Source organism: Crinia signifera, chromosome 4, assembly GCF_055691185.1.
Source record: "Crinia signifera chromosome 4, ASM5569118v1, whole genome shotgun sequence".
Classification (NCBI taxonomy): domain Eukaryota; kingdom Metazoa; phylum Chordata; class Amphibia; order Anura; family Myobatrachidae; genus Crinia; species Crinia signifera.
The window spans coordinates 191,614,648-191,631,904 of record NC_139220.1 but is presented as its reverse complement, the minus strand read 5'-3'; the positions used below and the strand labels follow the sequence as shown (position 1 = coordinate 191,631,904).

Below are 17,257 nucleotides of genomic sequence, written 5' to 3'. Positions count from 1 at the left end.
TATTATTAGGTATGTAGATGATGGTGCTTAGCCACAATTGTGGAGGCGCCTTCAGAAGCACCTGTTATCGTCTCAGACTAACCCCCACAAAAAAAAAAATTATTCAGGGCCACTAGCAAAATAAAAAATAAAAATCAAACAAAAACAAAGCATGTAGTCTTATCATCAACATAGACAATCATCACGTTGACATGACAAAATATTAGTAAAATGCCAATTAGTGGTAACTTACCTGGTACAGCAAACAATGGTAGCATCAGGCTGACTTCTGGTAGATCTGGTGCATCTTCCAGCGGTAAGTATGGCTAATGTCTAACCCTATCACCATAGCATCTAACCCTAAGCACCCTTCCAATAACATAACCCCAACTCTCCTAGGGCGAGATGTATCAAATGGAAAATGCGGTAAAACCCCGGTTTTACCGCATTTTCCTATGTATCAAAAATTATACCGCAGTGAAGGGTATCGCCACCTTTGGGTGGCGATACCCTATGGGCTTCTTTTCGCTGCCCGCCGCCGCAAACCCGCCGCCTCGCCGACCACCCCTCTGGCTTACCTTCCTGAAGGGTCCTCCTGGACCCTGGAAGGTAAACCTCTCCTCCCCCAGTGACGCAGCCGGACGTCCTTCCGGCTGCAGGGGGGGAGGAGTAGGCGCCGGGGACAGCTTGCTTAGCAGGTATCGCGGGGGGCCTCAGTCACCGCACCGCGATGCCAGCCGCATATGTTAGTACATATGCAGCGGCATCGCGGCGGGGGGGGGGGGGGGGGGGGCGGGAAGGGCGGCAATGTATTTTAATACATCCCGCCCCTAGGGCGGGATGTATTAATATACATCGCCGCCCTTCGCCTGGCAGCCGCCGCGATGCTGCCGCATATGTACTAATATATGCGGCTAGCATCGGGTTGCGGTGACGGAGACCCCTGCGATACCGGTGATGTGGTCTGCGGGGGTCTCCGTCACATCCCGGCGGCTGGCAGTGTCCCCCTGCGTCTCCTCCTCCCCCCTGCAGCCGGATGTCCTCCCGGCTGTGACACCTGCTGGGGGAGGAGGAGATCAGGAGGATGGGAGGCGCACGGACGGCGATAGAAGCCCATAGGCTTCTATGGGTGGCGATACCCTGCCAAGCGAAAATGGGGCAGACGGGTGAGGGTAAATAGGAAAATGCGGTAAAACACCCATTTTACCGCATTTTCCCTTTAGTACATCCCGCCCCTAGTGCATTATGGTAACCCTCCTGTCTCACAACAGAACCCTCTGCTGCTGGTCCATGTAGAATGTCCGTATTTCACATGTTGACATTTCACATGTCCACACTGAACATGCCATCATCATCAGCTTCACAGCTGTCGATATTCTAAATGTCTACATTATGACTGCACCCTGTCTGCAGGACATCCAAGACAGACCGCTACCATAGCATAAAACATTGCTTGTTCAGGGTTAATTAAAAAAAAAAAAAATCTTCTTTCTTTCATATACACACTTACAGACTTTCAGATACAAATAACACAGTAAAATTGGAAAGATCAAAACATTGACCCATGTAATATATTTGGTGGGATACTATTATACATTTAGGATACCGATAATCCTAAGAACTAAAGCACCTACAGTATCTATAAAAACGCAAGAGGTAAAATGTGGAAGGAAAAATATACAAGGGAATTTAGGGCATAATTCAAAGTGGATTGGGCACAGGTACAGTACAGTGAATCTGTACCTGTGCAGAAAGGGCCTTATGTTGTTGCACGTAGTTCCCATCATCTGCTGCCTGATTGACAGGTATCAGGGTTGAACGAGTGGGCAGGGAGTAGGAGGCCTGCTTCCCAGAAACCAGGGCATGTCAAGCTGCACTACATTTTCATCAATCTCTGAATCAGGCCCTTAGACCCAAATCGTTCACTTGTCTTGGCCATCCTGCCTAAGTTGGGATATCATTTGAGGTGTAAATTATCCAGTTAAAACCATTTCTATATTCCAAGCGTTCATTAGAAGGAATATCTGTAGTAATCTATTTTTGCATCCGGCATATCATAAAACCACACATTACAGCTGTAGGAGTGCAAGGGAGCTGCCTCTATGATCACAATATATTACAATCTGCTGAGTAACGGTGTGTACACGCAATACAATCCAGCATGAGGTTTTTTACCTTGCGATCCCGATGCGCACTCCCAGGAAAGCACAAATCGAAACCCAGTTAGATGGGGCAGCAATGACTATATAGTGGAAATCTAATACAGATAGCATGAATTGTATGTAAATAGCACATGAGTTAGCTAAGATTGCATAGCAAGTCAAATAGCAAAGGAATCTCACCGTGTGTACACACCCTAACAGTGACAATTCAGTTAAGTTACAAAGTTGCATTTAACCCGTGGCTGCATTCCAAACAGGGGATACGGTCATTAGGTCTACAGTAACTAGGTTGAGAATGCATTGGGTCGACACGCAGCAAAGTCGGCATGGATCTAGGTCGACACTAGAGTTAGGTTGACATGGGCTAGGTCCACAGTCAAAAGGTCGAAATGGGGTTTTTCACTGTCTTTTTGAGCCGACAGGTGGCATTTCATGCCCTACCATCCACTAGGGAGTGTGCCGAGCGTAGCGAGGCACCGTGCCCAAAGCATGGCAAGCGAGGGTATATGTTGCACTTCAAACTGTGTCCATGTCGACATTCGGTAAAAAAAAAACTGTGTAAAAACCCCATGTTGACCTAGATCCATGTCGACCTTGCTGCATGTCGAACAGTTGCGATACATTTACACTTCATTCAATATTTATGTTGATCCCTGGAGAAGCAACCTTTACCAATAGAACAAAACTTTAAGGGATGCCTGACCTGCTGAATTTTGTAGATTTGCCGATACAGACCAAAACATTATCTAGATTGTCAAATGAAGGATTTTGTAATATGCAGAATGTTCCCGATTCCCCAACAGGCCGCCAATTATCTATTCCTGTAAATCAGCATTTTTGATCGGTGGATAATTGGCTCAAATTATGAACTGTGGTAGTCCCTTACTTTGGTTTGCAATGTCCAGCCAAGAGAAGTGTTAAAATAGTTACGAAAAAAAAAATAGGATGGATTTCCTGACAAAGATAACTCATTGCAGAAGAGTCGGTCGTAAACACAAAACTAAAGAAAAAAATATATATTGTTTTGATCAACCATCAAATTTGTATCCATTAAATTCATTAGATATTGCCCACTAAAACTGTAAAGGAAATATTTACTAAGTGATTTATTTATTTTTTTGCACTTAACTAAAGTCTGGCAAGGTAACTCTGTATTCCCCAAAACAACTTAAAAACTAAATTAAAAAAAAGATATTAAGATACTGCTCTGTGTTTATTCTTGGGCAAGTTACATATTATCCAAAATGACAGATACTGGTGAAGGCATCACAAAATAATGTATCATCTCACCAACATAGAAATACCCTCAGGAATACATGATATTCAAAATAAGTACATATTTCAAAAAATGTCCTTTTACAAGAAACAGAAAGGAGTTTTAAGGTACATTTCTATAGGGTTTATATAAAACAAAACAAAAACCATCATGCACATAATTCCTTTTCCAGCAGAAGTAGCAGTTCATATCTGGAGAATGGTTGCAATATGGAATAGGAACAATATGTACAGTTCTGTCTAGGCAGATATTTCCATAGGAAAAAAAACAGCACTACAGTATTATTTTTACATAAAAACAACACATACAACAGACCATTAGATACAGAAAAAAGTATTGCAAGGCATTGACATCTGACTTCCCCACTTCATATTTTATGATATAAGAGTGAACGGTATAAAGGTGTACAGTTCTGCTGAAAGCAGAGCTTTTGTGAGCAAAACCAAATTCTAGAAACTCTATAAATGCTTTTCCAATTTGAGATGAAGGTCCCGACTATCAGGTTGTATGTGATGGTCACCATTACAAGTCGATGCTGTGCATACCAGTCACCTTATATAGCATGAAAGGAGGGTAGTTGGACGTTGGAGGCAACCTTATCATAAATATTGCTTGAACCCCAGGGTTTAGTCCATTATCAAAATACACCCTCTATGGTTTAACGCTTAGAGAAAACAATTATGCAGGTTCAATACGTTACCAGGCATTAACTCTGTGTTTATCACAGATAATTGCATCCCCCCCCCACAGTGATATCACAGTACTGCTACAATGATAAAAACCTGTTTTTCATAAAATATTGTGCACAATCCTGCACGTTTCCAGTACAAGTCAATAAAAATCTGAAGCATTTCTAAACTTATACATCTCATAAATGCAGATATGTAATCGTTTTACCTCAAAATTACCTAGTCTGGGAATTCTCCCTTTTGCCAGCAAAGCTTTTTTAGCCAAAGTTCCACAAAATGATTCCAACACTAAAACTGATCATATATAAAAAAAAGAAAATAAATGTATAATATACTCTGGTGGAACGATTAAGTTCCTATTTGTTATTTGTTTTTTTTTTGTTCATCTTAAGTAATTTGTCGTTTTAACATGGTTATATCCAGAGAAAAATATTCAAATGTGTATGATGACGTGGTACTGTCTTTCTGCAACCACTTTTAGAAGAAAGTAAAATGTTTCTCTGTGGCAAGGAACCAGTATTTTCATGCAATTCAGTGCACCCTGGTTAAAAGGTTTGTTGTATTTCATTTTCATTTTAAATCAGCAATACATTGTTCTGTACATAATAAATACATGTCCGGCAGAATATCATACATCAAATATAACGTACCTAAGTTTGAGCGGCTATAAAAGACTCTGCACTGCATAGCTGCATTGTGAATGATCAGAAAATAGAAAACTGTGCATTCTCCTCATGTACAAATCCCATTGGACAGTCATTTCACACAGACCGATACTACTGTAGAAGTCCAAATCCTTAGCTGATAAAGTTCTACCTCAAAAAGATTTCCCAAAGAGTCTAGCAAACGTCCATATGTCTGCCAACAATTTTTAAACATTTCAAAAATGTGTAACTGTAGATTGCTACTATTAATCCCTTTCTAAATGAACGCAGATGATGTTCTTAACATTTAGAACTTTCCCCTAGAAATCTGAATCTGTGTCCATTAGCTGAGCATCCATAAGGTTTGCCCTGGAATGCATTGGGGGAAACCCTGGTCTTTTAATGTCAGTTCTTTCACAAGGGCCATGCCTCATGGAATAACGTTGGGTATTTCCATTTGAGTATTGGAATACACCATCATGTTTTGGTTGAGGGGCACTGCTCTGTCCAGGGATAGGAAGCTCATCAGCGGAGTAAGGAGACATCAAATTAGTGTGAGTATATCTTCTGTAACCAAGATAGTCATCCATATTTTCTGTGTTGTATAAACTACCTTGCAAAGGTGGCCATCTCCTGTACTCTCTGTATGATCCTGGAAGAGCATCGTCCAGATCCTGAGGTTCTTTAGCTCGGGCCACTAGACCTGGCTTATTAGGAAGTTTTGGAAGACGAGGAACCGCTGTTGAGGCCCGAACTGCATAGCTATCTATACCCCTGGATTCTTCCATTGGTCTGACTTCTTTCTTCCTCCTCTTTTTCTTTTTAGTCGTTTTTTTCTCCAGTCCATAAGGGTTGTTTGCTTCTACAAGCCACATGTTCTCTCTCTCTTCAGGGGGGACTAAAAGGAAAACACAAAAAAATACTTTTATATAGCTAATAAACCAGGGCTGGGCAACACCGGCCCTCCAGATGTTGATTAACTACATATCCCAGCATGCCTTGCATCAGTTTCAGCATGGCCACATAGCAAAACTAATGCAAAGCATCCTGGGATGTGTAATTCATTAACATCTGGAGGGCTGGTGTTGCCCAGCCCTGTAATAAACATTTGCTGCATGTGGCATGCAGTCTTTAGGTGGACATTCAGAATATTAACATGGACATAATATTGACATTATCGGACAGTCTCCTGTACATTTTATTGTTAGGACTAGGCTGCAGTTAGGGCTAGAATCTGCTGAAAACTCTGTCAACAATATGGCAAAATTGTGACCTTCAACACTTATCCAATTAGAGCCCTTTTTTTCCCAGATGAAAAAGATCCCATCTTCAGATAACAAATGGAATCTGGGATAATTGCTGGGACCCATATGTTATTGTGCATCCATGGGCTGCTCATCAGGGATTATGCACAGGTGAGACACCTGAAGCATCATCTGAGATAAGTGCTTAGTTTAATTGTGCTACTCTAATAATTAGACACATGCCATGTATGTAAAGTAATCATACCCTTTTGTCCAGACATTGTATTTATTATTATCATCATCATCATCTAGTTTTATAGAGCCAGCATATTCCGTTAAATTTAAGAAATAAAGTCATAAAAGCGAGATGAGATCGTAACAGGCACAAAGGCGTTTATGTACTAAGATGGGAAATCTATTGAAGATGGGATGTTGCCCATAACAACTAAATAGAATCTACTTCCTATTTAGCAACTTCTAGAAGATAATAGAGAGAATCTGTTTGGTTGCCCATAGCAAGATCTAATCTTCAATAGAACGCCCATCTTATTAAATAAACCTTTAAAGCATTCAAAGCCTCCGATTTGCAAACTTACATTATCATAATAACAAATCTGAAAATAAAAATGTAGATAAAAGTTGGTAGGACAACCTGTTGATTGAAGGTGTAAAACTCTTGAAAGAAATGATATTCTATGTAAAATTAGAATGCTTATTATATAACCTCACAAAAGATAGACCATACATGCTATCCCACACAGGCATGTGCATCTTAATTAAAATGGTTTTGTTTATTTAGCCTGTACGGTCTCACATTTTTTTTTTCCTATTACAACAATTTTTTTACATAAGTGAGGTTAGTATCAGGTTAAAATGTAAGTGGAATATTAGCTTATAATGAACAATTGCATATTACATATGTGGGCAAGAAAATTAAAATAGCACTAATGCAAATTGCTATTACCTGGAGTGGCAACAGGTGTTACAGAAACATCCTGAGGTAAAATGGCTCCTCTCCTGGCCACCATCTTTGTTACGTGCTGTGCCCAAGCCGACGACATATCGGCCGAAGGCTCATTAATGTCAAAGTTCAGACCAGCTGGAGATTAAAACAGAACATGTATGATAATTCAAACTGTACAGTACAGCAGCAACATAATAGAACATTAGTATCAGTATATTACGGAATAGGTTTCCACTTATTATCAAAACATAGATTTGTTTTATTTATCAATGTAATGAAGTGTAGTATGCTATTGACTAGTGGTAAGTTATGCCTTCATGGTCACTCCAACTTTATTCAGAATACATTCCTAACTTTGTATACTTTGGTTGTATATTGTTAAAATGATCTTCTTATGGAATGAAAATCAGAGACAACGTTCCAAGTTTCTGCCAAGGTCACATGTGGTAGCCAGGATAGCCTCACAAAGATAAAGTGCCAGCCAATCAGCTCAAAACAGTCATATCACAGGCTGTGTTTGAAAAATGACAGGAGCTGATTGGTTAGTGGTTTATCACTCTCCATTTTATGACTTTTAAAGGCTTAGTACAGCTCGCCCCAAATGAGTGTTGTTTTCTCAATGTTTTATCCAAGTATAGGACCCAGAAATAAAATCTGCAAATCAAATTTGTGCTGGGGATTGAACAGCATTGCAGTTACTACCAGATCTATGTTACAATGATGTTTTGGATTGTGAATCCATCGGTGTCCCCCTAACCCACTAGTCTTACTTTACATAGGGATGTTCTCGGATACTTCACAGTGATGAAGCATGTGCTTTTGACCAAGTTTGGTCACAATGTATGGGAGTCTGATAGCCAGGATAGAACTGAACAGACTTAAGACCACATTATTGCAATGCTGTTGTTTTGCATGCAGTTTTGTATGAGACTATACAAAATGGTGACACACTGTATTTCTTCGAGAACACTTCCCCCAAATAGAATTTTATAGTGCACAGCTTTGTTAGACATTCATCACCAAATCTGGTTACTTATACGTACCGACCGGTCCTTCATGGGACACAGTATGCAGACTGAAGGACAGTTCTCTCTCCGGGTTGTTTAACAGCTCTTTTCTTTTGGAAAATGCCTTTGCAATCATCTTACTTTTCTTGATTCTTTTTGGCTCATCATCACTGCGCCCCAAAATCCTAAAATAGAAATAAATAATAAAAAAATTGACATATTAAAAGAACTGCTGAGATTACATTTAATTTTGATGGCAAATGAATCCTTGTGCATCAAGTCCATGTGACCCAAAAATCGATGTATAGGCTCCTAACCTCAACCAGGCTTCCTTCTTTACAAAAGCTTGATTCTAAAGTTATTTACAACCGTATAGGGGCAGTCCTAATGGCTGGCCGTTCTGCACACCAAATATGACCGATTTCATTGTCTCCCTGCATCTCTGGTCTCTACCAGTGACCGTAACTCCAAGGCCCTTCATGCTTCACACAAACATTTATTATGTAATTCCTTGTGTATCCTTTACCACTTAGCAGAAAGGACTATACGTTCTTCTTACAGGTGCATAAAATATACACTGGACTAAATATGATTTTTACAGACCCAGTTCTTTCCTCATAACTTTTAGATGTTATTATACACCCCATGTCCCAGTCTCCCTTCTCCTGACAGGTATTGACCCTCTCTGCTCCCCATCCTGATCTCAACTATTGGAATAATATTTTACTGTTAAATTAGACACCAGATGTGGGGGACATGATGATTTGGGAGGTTCAGATGCCTGTGATTTGTCGTCATCAGATTCAAATTACATCAAGATTACGGCTCATTAAAACCCAAATGTGAACTTAATGTCCTGTTATCTCATAAGACCGAGTGCAGTCTTAGGAGTCTCAATTAGCATTATTATGAGAAAGGTGGCAAGGCTGATAAACTCTTGTCATAGAAGTTGAGAGCTAAACACTCCTCTAAAAAATATCTTGTCTATTAAATTTAAACATGGGACTCTGATCAGTTCCTTCCTTGCCAGGTGTCCTCTCCCCAAACTTAGCCTACTCTCCCCAAACGATGGTCCTACTATCGGGCTCCGAGATATCCAAGGAGAAATTAGAGTATACTTTGAAACTGCATAAAACTGGCAAGGCTCCTGGCCCTGGTCTATTACAAAAATGTCAATCCATTTTGTTCCCTCATATGTGCAGATTATTTATTAACAGTTTCTTATATAGCGCAGCAAATTCGATTGCACTTTACAATTGGACACACAGATAAAACAACACTGGTAATATCAAACAGTTATAGAGGTAGGGAGGCCCTGCTCGCAAGCTTACAATCTATAGGGAAATATGCATTGATACATACATACATACATACATACATACATACAATCATTCATACCTACATTCACAGGTACTATCAATTGCAAAGTTGTCCACTGGATTGCAAGAGTTCTAGGTGGGTTGCTTGATATCACAACACGGTAATGATGAACCAGGGTCAGAAGGAAGAAAAAGTGATGAATGAGAAAATATATTGGAGGACATGTTGGGATGTACAGAAGGAAATAATTGGATAGGAAAGCTTATGATGGTTGAGTGAGTGGTTCTGGAGTCTAAGAAGCTAGCCTGAAGAGGTGAGCCTCGACCAAGCCTTGCGGTACTACAACTGAAAGAGGTAGCTAAGAGGAGGTGATTCTGAATTGGACACTAAAGCGGTTAGATAGGTAGAATAGGAACCAAAAGAGGGCAGTGTCTTGGAGGCCTAGTGATTGTACTGTTTGTATGATTAGAGAATGGTCAACAGCAGAGAGATCTAGAAGAATAAGTAGTGAGTAATAAACTTTGGACTTCAAAGTGACTAGATCATTCACTACTTTAGTCAGTGTGGTCTCTGGAGTGTTGGGAATGAAAGTCTGACTGAAGTGGGTCCAATAAGTTGTGTAAATTAAGAAAGTGTGTGAGACCTGTGTAGGCAAGCCTCTAGTTTAGAGAGGCATGGGAGTTGAGAGGGGTATGGGTCATAGGGTCGACAAGATGAAGGTCGACATGCATTGAGTCAACCACTGAAGGTCGACATGTCTGAATGCCGACATGGGGTTAGGTTGACATGGGTTTTTTAACTTGAATGTCGACACGATCCTTGCTGTGCTCGGGCCACTATTTTATTCTCCTACCACGCCCTAATGGATGGTAGGGCATGAAATACCGCCTGTCGGCACATGTTGGGTCAAAAAAAAATAATAATAAGCGAAAAAAAACCATGTCGACCTTTTGACTGCCGACCTAGCCTATGTCGATCTAATGTCCCTGTCAACCTATCCCCACATCAACCTTCATGCATGTTGACCCGGAATGGGATCATTGGGTAGACAAGCATTAGGTCTACAAGAATTAGGTCGACATGACTCAAAGTCGACATGGGGAAGGTGGACTGGGTCATAAGGTCGCATGGGGTTTTCATTTTTTTGTTACCCGAATGTCGACACCGTCGACATGGACACTAACGTAGCGCCGCTGCGCTCACCATGCTTCGGGCATGGTGCCTCGCTACGCTTAGCACACTATTTTATTCTCCCACCATGCCCTAGTGGATGGTAGGGCGTAAAATACTGCCTGAAGAGTACTAGAGGGTACAGTTAGGGAACTGAGCAGGTCACTGGCTGAGGAGGAGCATACAATTTCATCTTGGATGCTGCAGCAGCAAAGAAAACCATACTCTATAGATCAGTGATGGGGAACCTTCGGCCCTCCAGCTGTTGTTGAACTACACATACCAGGATGCCCTGCTACAGATTTGCTATTTGGCCATGCTAAAACTGTTGCAGGGCATGCTGGGATATGTAGTTTAACAACAGCTGGAGGGCCGAAGGTAACCCATCCCTGCTCTACATAGATACAATCAGACAGTATAGCACTCACACTTATAACCCCTTGATTGACATATATGTTCCACATTGACTGAGTGGAGTGTAACTTGGACGTGAAATCTCACACGCCCAAGTTATTTGATATATGGTTGCCCTATAGATCGTCTTACCCCTTATAGAATGAGATAACATGCCGAAACTAGTCTACCTGGTCTAATATGGCAGAACTAGAAAAAGGCTCTACCCACTTTTGATTGTTTTTGTAGTCTGGTTAAGTTAGAGTGCTACTGTTGACATCTAGGCCTACGTGGAGTGTGATGGGTAGCTTGAGCCACTTCACCAAGGGATGTTTGTAGAGTCTGGTTTAGGTGAAACACAGCCATCTCATGAGAAGTGAATGCAGAAATAGTAAAGCAGTTGTTGGAGAAAGGTTCAAAGTTCTTGATTAATTGCATTAATATTTCTGCGGGTTTGAGGAGGATTGGAAGACTCCAGTGATGGAGAGTTAGAAGTAATGGGGGACAGCCTGCAGGTTGTGATCTGAGAGTGGGAAAGCTGTGTTAATAGCAATATTGAAATCTCCCATGATGATAGTGTCAAAGGATAAGAGAGACATGCAGAAAAATCTTCTAGAAATTGTTTGGGTTGCCCAGGTGGGCGATATATAGCTGCAACATGAAGAGAGAAAGGAGTGTAAATTCTGATAGAATGATGTAAATGTGAGTGATGGAATCCGTTGTAAAACTGTATGTGAAAAATTGGGAAAGTAATAATCCAACCCAACTACCTTTACGGTTACCAGGCCTGGGGGTGTGTGTGTGTGAAGTAAAGACCACCGTGTGCAATGCTGCAGGGGAGGCCATGTCTGATCGTGTGAGCCATGCTTCTGTAATAACCAGCAGGTTGAAGTTGTTCGATATGAAGAGGTCAGGGACGGATGTTAATTTGCTACAAAGAGCATGCATTCCATAAGCCACATTTTAGTGATTTGGAGGGTGATTGGAGACATGGGGTGAAGGTTAGTTAATTTCAATATTGTTGTGAAAGAGGTGAATGTGAGTACAGCAAGCGTTTGGGGCCTGGATTAGGTGAAATGTCACCAGCTAATAGAAGTAAGAGAGATATATAAATATAGTTGTAGGAGGTTTGTGAATGTTTTTATGGTGACCAGTTGTGGATCTTATTGTTAAAGTACAAAGATGATTAAAAAGCTCATGTGTGTTAAGAAGAGATGAGTGGATAATTGCAGCAGCAATTTGAGATACTGTGCATGGTGTGTTTGAGAAAGAAGGTACAGTATGTAAGTGCAAGCTCTAAGTTAAACATTCAAATACTTGATTGCTGGTGTTGTTCAGCTGGTCATTGCAAACACTAGGTTATGAATATTTTGTGTATGTGAAGACATGATAACAGCACAGTTGACCGTAGATTTCATGTAATAATTACTATGGCTAATTAATACAGACTACCATTGAGAAAAAAATTTACGCTGATAGATTACACTGTATTTGACAACAAACAACAGCATAATATACCATAATTAACTGTGTATTAATGGGCTCAAATTGAAGTAACAATATATGTAATTGCCTGAAAATCATGATAGTAGAAATGTTGCATAGTGATCACACAGAGGGGATTGCAGAGTATTTTATACATACATTAGAAGTTGCAGAGTAGTGCATCTGTAGTTGTTTTATGCGACTGTTGTTTTCTTTCAGTTTTCGTTCAGTTTAAGTATAGGCTAAGTACAGGTGGAAAGTCACTTATAATTCTTATATTATACTTTGATTTCTTCACCCTGCCTAGGTCAGCCTTGTATCCCCTAATGTGAAGACCAAATAACATGTGTTTAAAAGTTCCCTGATTAAGACCTGACCTCACTGCCCAACACCCACTGAGGGGAGCAATAAATTTAAATGAGAAGATGATTTAACAGCTTCCTTAACAGTGAACCCCTCAACATTAGAAGTCCGGATTATCTTCATTGCTAAACTGGACCCTAATCTGTGCTCCAGTTATAGGCCAATCTTCCTTTTAAATAATGATATTAAATTATTTTCAAAATTTTGGCAGAGAGGATTAATAGAGTTCTTCCCCGGTCAATACATGCTGATCAGGAGGGTGGGCTTCATTCCAGGCTGACAAGCCAAATACAATGCTAAACAAACGATTCATTTGGTTAATTCCATCAAACTAAAGACGCCTTCTATTCTCCTCCCCCAAGAAGCCGTAAAGGCATTTGAGGTTTGCTACTCATTGCAGTTTCGGCCTGGTAGGAAGCTTTCTTTGTCATGTGATTGAATTCAGCTGACACCTCTAAGGGTATAAATTCCATGAGCCAACACTGCCCAAATCACTGGTGCTTTGTTGCCGGATCCTGCTCATCCCAAAGTCATCTCTATCACTCCCTGGGTTCCAGAACTATCCTGAATGACTGCTTGTATCTACATTGCCTTCCATCATTGTTTCAAGCTTCCTGCAGCTATCCTGTCCCAGAAGTCTCTATTGCTTCACTGGTGCCATTCCCCAGTGTTCCTGAAAATCTGCACTGCGCTGTGCATTACTTTATTGACATCACACCTCAGCCTTCTGGAAATCCTGCACTGCAGCGTCCCTTCAGTCTTCATTACGTCATTGACATCAAACCTCAGTGTTCCTGCAGTCTCCATTGCTTCACTGATACCAAATCCCAGTGATCCCGAAGGACTGTACTGCGGTATCTTTGCAGTCTTCATTGCTTTGCTGATTTCAACCCTTAGTGATCCTGTAAATCTACAGCATCCCTGCAGCTCTGACACACTCTGGTAATCAACCCCAGTGTTCCTGCTCTGCCGAGTCCTAGCCATTCCCATTGCTTCGCTGATATCAAGTCCAGAGACTCAGATGTTTCTACAGTATCCCTGTAGGCTCCTATTCAGCCATCTCCTGTATAGGAGGAGATCCTTTGTTAAACTCGCTACCTTCAGTCCTCGAGCAACCAGCCATGTCCCCGCAGTCTTACCTGAAACAGATTCACCAATAACCAGACTGACAGCTATGACTCTGGATTAATGTTAGTTAAGGTTCTTTCCCTTGGTTCAGGAGGTAAGGGACCTTACCCACTCACATAGACAGCTGCACTCTACGGTTCTGTCCAATTCGTTTTGCCCCTAAATCCTGTACCTCTTTTCTCGCTTTCTTTTTTTTTTTCGTCCCCACTTTCTTTTCTTACTCGCTTTCCTTTTCCTCCTTTTTTTTCATCCTGCTCGTTATTTTTTTTATTTACTTTAAAATTTCAATTCATTTATTTTATCAGTTTACTCTGCTAAGCCATATTCTGGTAACATAAACACACACACACACACACACACACACACACACACACACACACACACATATATATATACATATACACACACACATACATACATACATACATACATACACACACACACACACACACACACACACACACATACATATAGTGCTTTATATTACTGTTGGATGTCTACATATCTCCATTTAAGTTTGACATTTTTGTCTCAGTGTCTCACCTGCACCAGGCTCTCTTCCAGATAATAATAGTTGCTTTGGTCCATACCCATGTGCTCATGGATATGCCAGTGCCAAACATGGCAAATAGATTAATCTTCTCTACAAGAAGGCTGGGTCGGTTCTTGATTTCACACTCTGGTGGTGGCTTGTTGGTCTCAGCAGCAATTGTCACATTGGCTTCACACCTTAAAAAAAAGCAAAGTACACAGCTCACAGAATATGGAGAAAGACAGAAAAAAAACCTATAGAATGGACTATAAATTACTGGTCAGCTTTACAGGGGCTTGCTAGACAAATTATGATTTCACAAATGCAGATTGCCAGCAATAGTGAATATATTGAACACAGAACACATGCATGTTGTGCACAAGCTGCTGAAGCTTTTGGCTGGGTGGCTACAACTAGTGCAGTCGGGAAGCATACAGAGGGTAGTGATGATGATGCTTGAATTTTATTTTTATTTCCCTGGCCAATTGCAATACTCACAGAACATATTCCCGGAAGCTCCTCTCCCACTCAGCCTGGTTGAAGAAGTCATAGAAATGGCAGCCAAAGGTTATAAGCACAAAGCCAAAGGCCAAGAATCCAAATATTCCTGAATTAAAGTAAATTGTGCAATAAATCAATAATCACAGAACATTAACATAGGTGTTAAATCCTCTACAGCTCATTTTCTGCAATACTAAATAGATCTCGACTTCCAGTAGCTCAGTCCTTTCAAATACATTCCAGGAACACATATACCAATGTATACCCCTTTTTCAGTTGCCATGTTGGTGCTAGCAAGAAGATTAAACTGCATTTGTTGCTGGCTTTTACCCCCAAATCCTCCTCGCATCTGCCATTTAAAATGTCAACAATCTAAAACAGAATGTGATAATTCTATCAAAATACAATATAATAGGGGCTTGACCGAATGCTTAAGGGCATTCCTGACATTAGTGGATAGCAGGATCAGGTCCACAAAAGCCATATATTATGAATGGCAAAAATATTAGCAGACACCACCCACTGAATATGAAATATATATATATATATATATATATATATATATATATATAATAATTTCAAAGGTATGCAACTTGAAAAAGTTGTCAGTAGACAAAACGCATCAGGAGACACTTATTTCTGGACTTTGGACTCATAATTGGAATACCCGCATTGTACCAGCTCCCTTAAATCCCTACCAGTGTCTGAGAACATCTTTTTGGGACACCACCACCACCTGCTTACTTTGGGCCTGCTCTTATCCATCTGGATTGTCTAATTGTCCTTAAAATCAGGACTACAACATCAGTTCACAGCAAAAACCAAGCAAGGTCTATGGATACCCACCAATTCCAGTCTTCGGTATAAATGGATTAACTTTGGGGACCAGCAATATCCCAAAGGGAGCAATATAGGAACAAGCGGGACTCCACCTAAGTATAATTGTTTCCATTGTCCTTATTATTATTTTATTTTTGTAATTCTGTAATAATACATTTTTACACTTTTTTAAGTGTATTAGTGATATTATAATTTTTTTTATTACTTCATATTTTGTACATCGTTATATTTTCATATGTTATTTGTCACATTAATAAATGGGACTTTTATGATATAATTAACAGGATTAATATAAATTGTAATACCCAATTGATCAATTTCTATACATTTTCATAGCGTTCCACCATTATCCTTTTTCCTTCCTATATTTGAAAAAGTTAGTTACTAATAATTTAACTGACAAACCTCCAATTCCTATCCCCATTTCCTCCGGTTTTACCTGCACCTCCAAGCACCATTGCTTGTACATGTTAAGAATACTTATACCTTCTCATCAGAAAATGATATATGTTCAACAGAATATAGATAAAACTGTACTTATATGTTAGTTGGGCGCCTACTATAGTTAGTACGCTCATACCCCCACTATCCATGTCGGCATGGAGTTTATTATATATAGTGTGGCGAGCGCGTCGAGCCCGAAGCGTGGCAAGCCCCGCAAGGGGATGCAGAAAACTAAGCCAATAGCTCAGTAGGCTCCCAACTAACATATAAGTACCGATAAAACATTAGTTACCAGCCTGCCAAAGTGACAGAACATCATAATAGTAATATCAGCACTGCCAGCTGCGTGCGTCCAAACAGAGCAACATTTGAATTGCTCCATCAGGTGCCATCTAATGTATACCCCCCCCCCCCCCCATAGCGGTGAGGAGAAAACATTTGTCTTTTATTATATAGGATGGGAACTGAAAGGAGTGTTACCTAGTCGCAGCATGGTTTCATTGATTTTACTGGCTGCTTTCTCACTAAGGAGCCCAGGGTGATTGCTCTTGATGGAAAATAACGTCATTACACCTATAGGAGAAATTTGAATTGGTAAAATATACATGTAATGTTAGTAAATGAGCAGTCAGGTAATCAGACACTTGCTCACATCACCTGACTTGTAGACAGAATAAAAAAAAAAAAAAAAACTATGGTCAGTATACATTTTGCATCTACATGCAATATTAGTACATGATCCCTACAGTTTTTCTAATTACATATGAAGTTCCAGGTAGTATATTGAATATTAGTTTATTAGCATCCCTGAAAGATGATTTCATTTTAAGTTTGCTCTAAGCCATTATTCTAAGGCAGGGGGTAGCTTACTCCAGTCCTCGAGAGCTACCAACAGTTCACGTTTTCCAGCTCACCTCACAGGTGCACTCATTACTCGCTAACACATTTTCAAAGATCCACAGGTGGAGCTAAATACTTAATTTGTGATTCTGAGGGAAGACCTGGAAAACATTAACTGTTGGTAGCTCTCGAGGACTGGAGTTGGCTACCCTAGTTCTAAGGCTTTGATCATCAGGATGCTGCTGTTTGTATACTGACAGTCAGGACAGTGACTGC

At 40.4% G+C, this 17,257-nt stretch overlaps 1 protein-coding gene across 2 annotated transcripts in view; it reads right to left on the bottom strand.

Annotated features, from left to right (window-relative positions):
* Nucleotides 1-3,335: 3,335 nt before the first annotated feature.
* SMO (smoothened, frizzled class receptor) overlaps nt 3,336-17,257 on the bottom strand; it is a 51,478-nt gene continuing 37,556 nt past the window's right edge. For both annotated transcript variants that reach the window (XM_083183281.1, XM_083183282.1), the window contains exons 7-12: nt 16,622-16,714; nt 14,855-14,963; nt 14,368-14,553; nt 8,002-8,150; nt 6,959-7,093; nt 3,336-5,648 (exon numbers count right to left, since the gene is read on the bottom strand). In XM_083183281.1, coding sequence (XP_083039407.1) covers nt 5,071-5,648; nt 6,959-7,093; nt 8,002-8,150; nt 14,368-14,553; nt 14,855-14,963; nt 16,622-16,714 — 1,250 coding nt within the window. In that variant the 3' untranslated portion in view covers nt 3,336-5,070. The remainder of the gene's footprint in view (nt 5,649-6,958; nt 7,094-8,001; nt 8,151-14,367; nt 14,554-14,854; nt 14,964-16,621; nt 16,715-17,257) is intronic.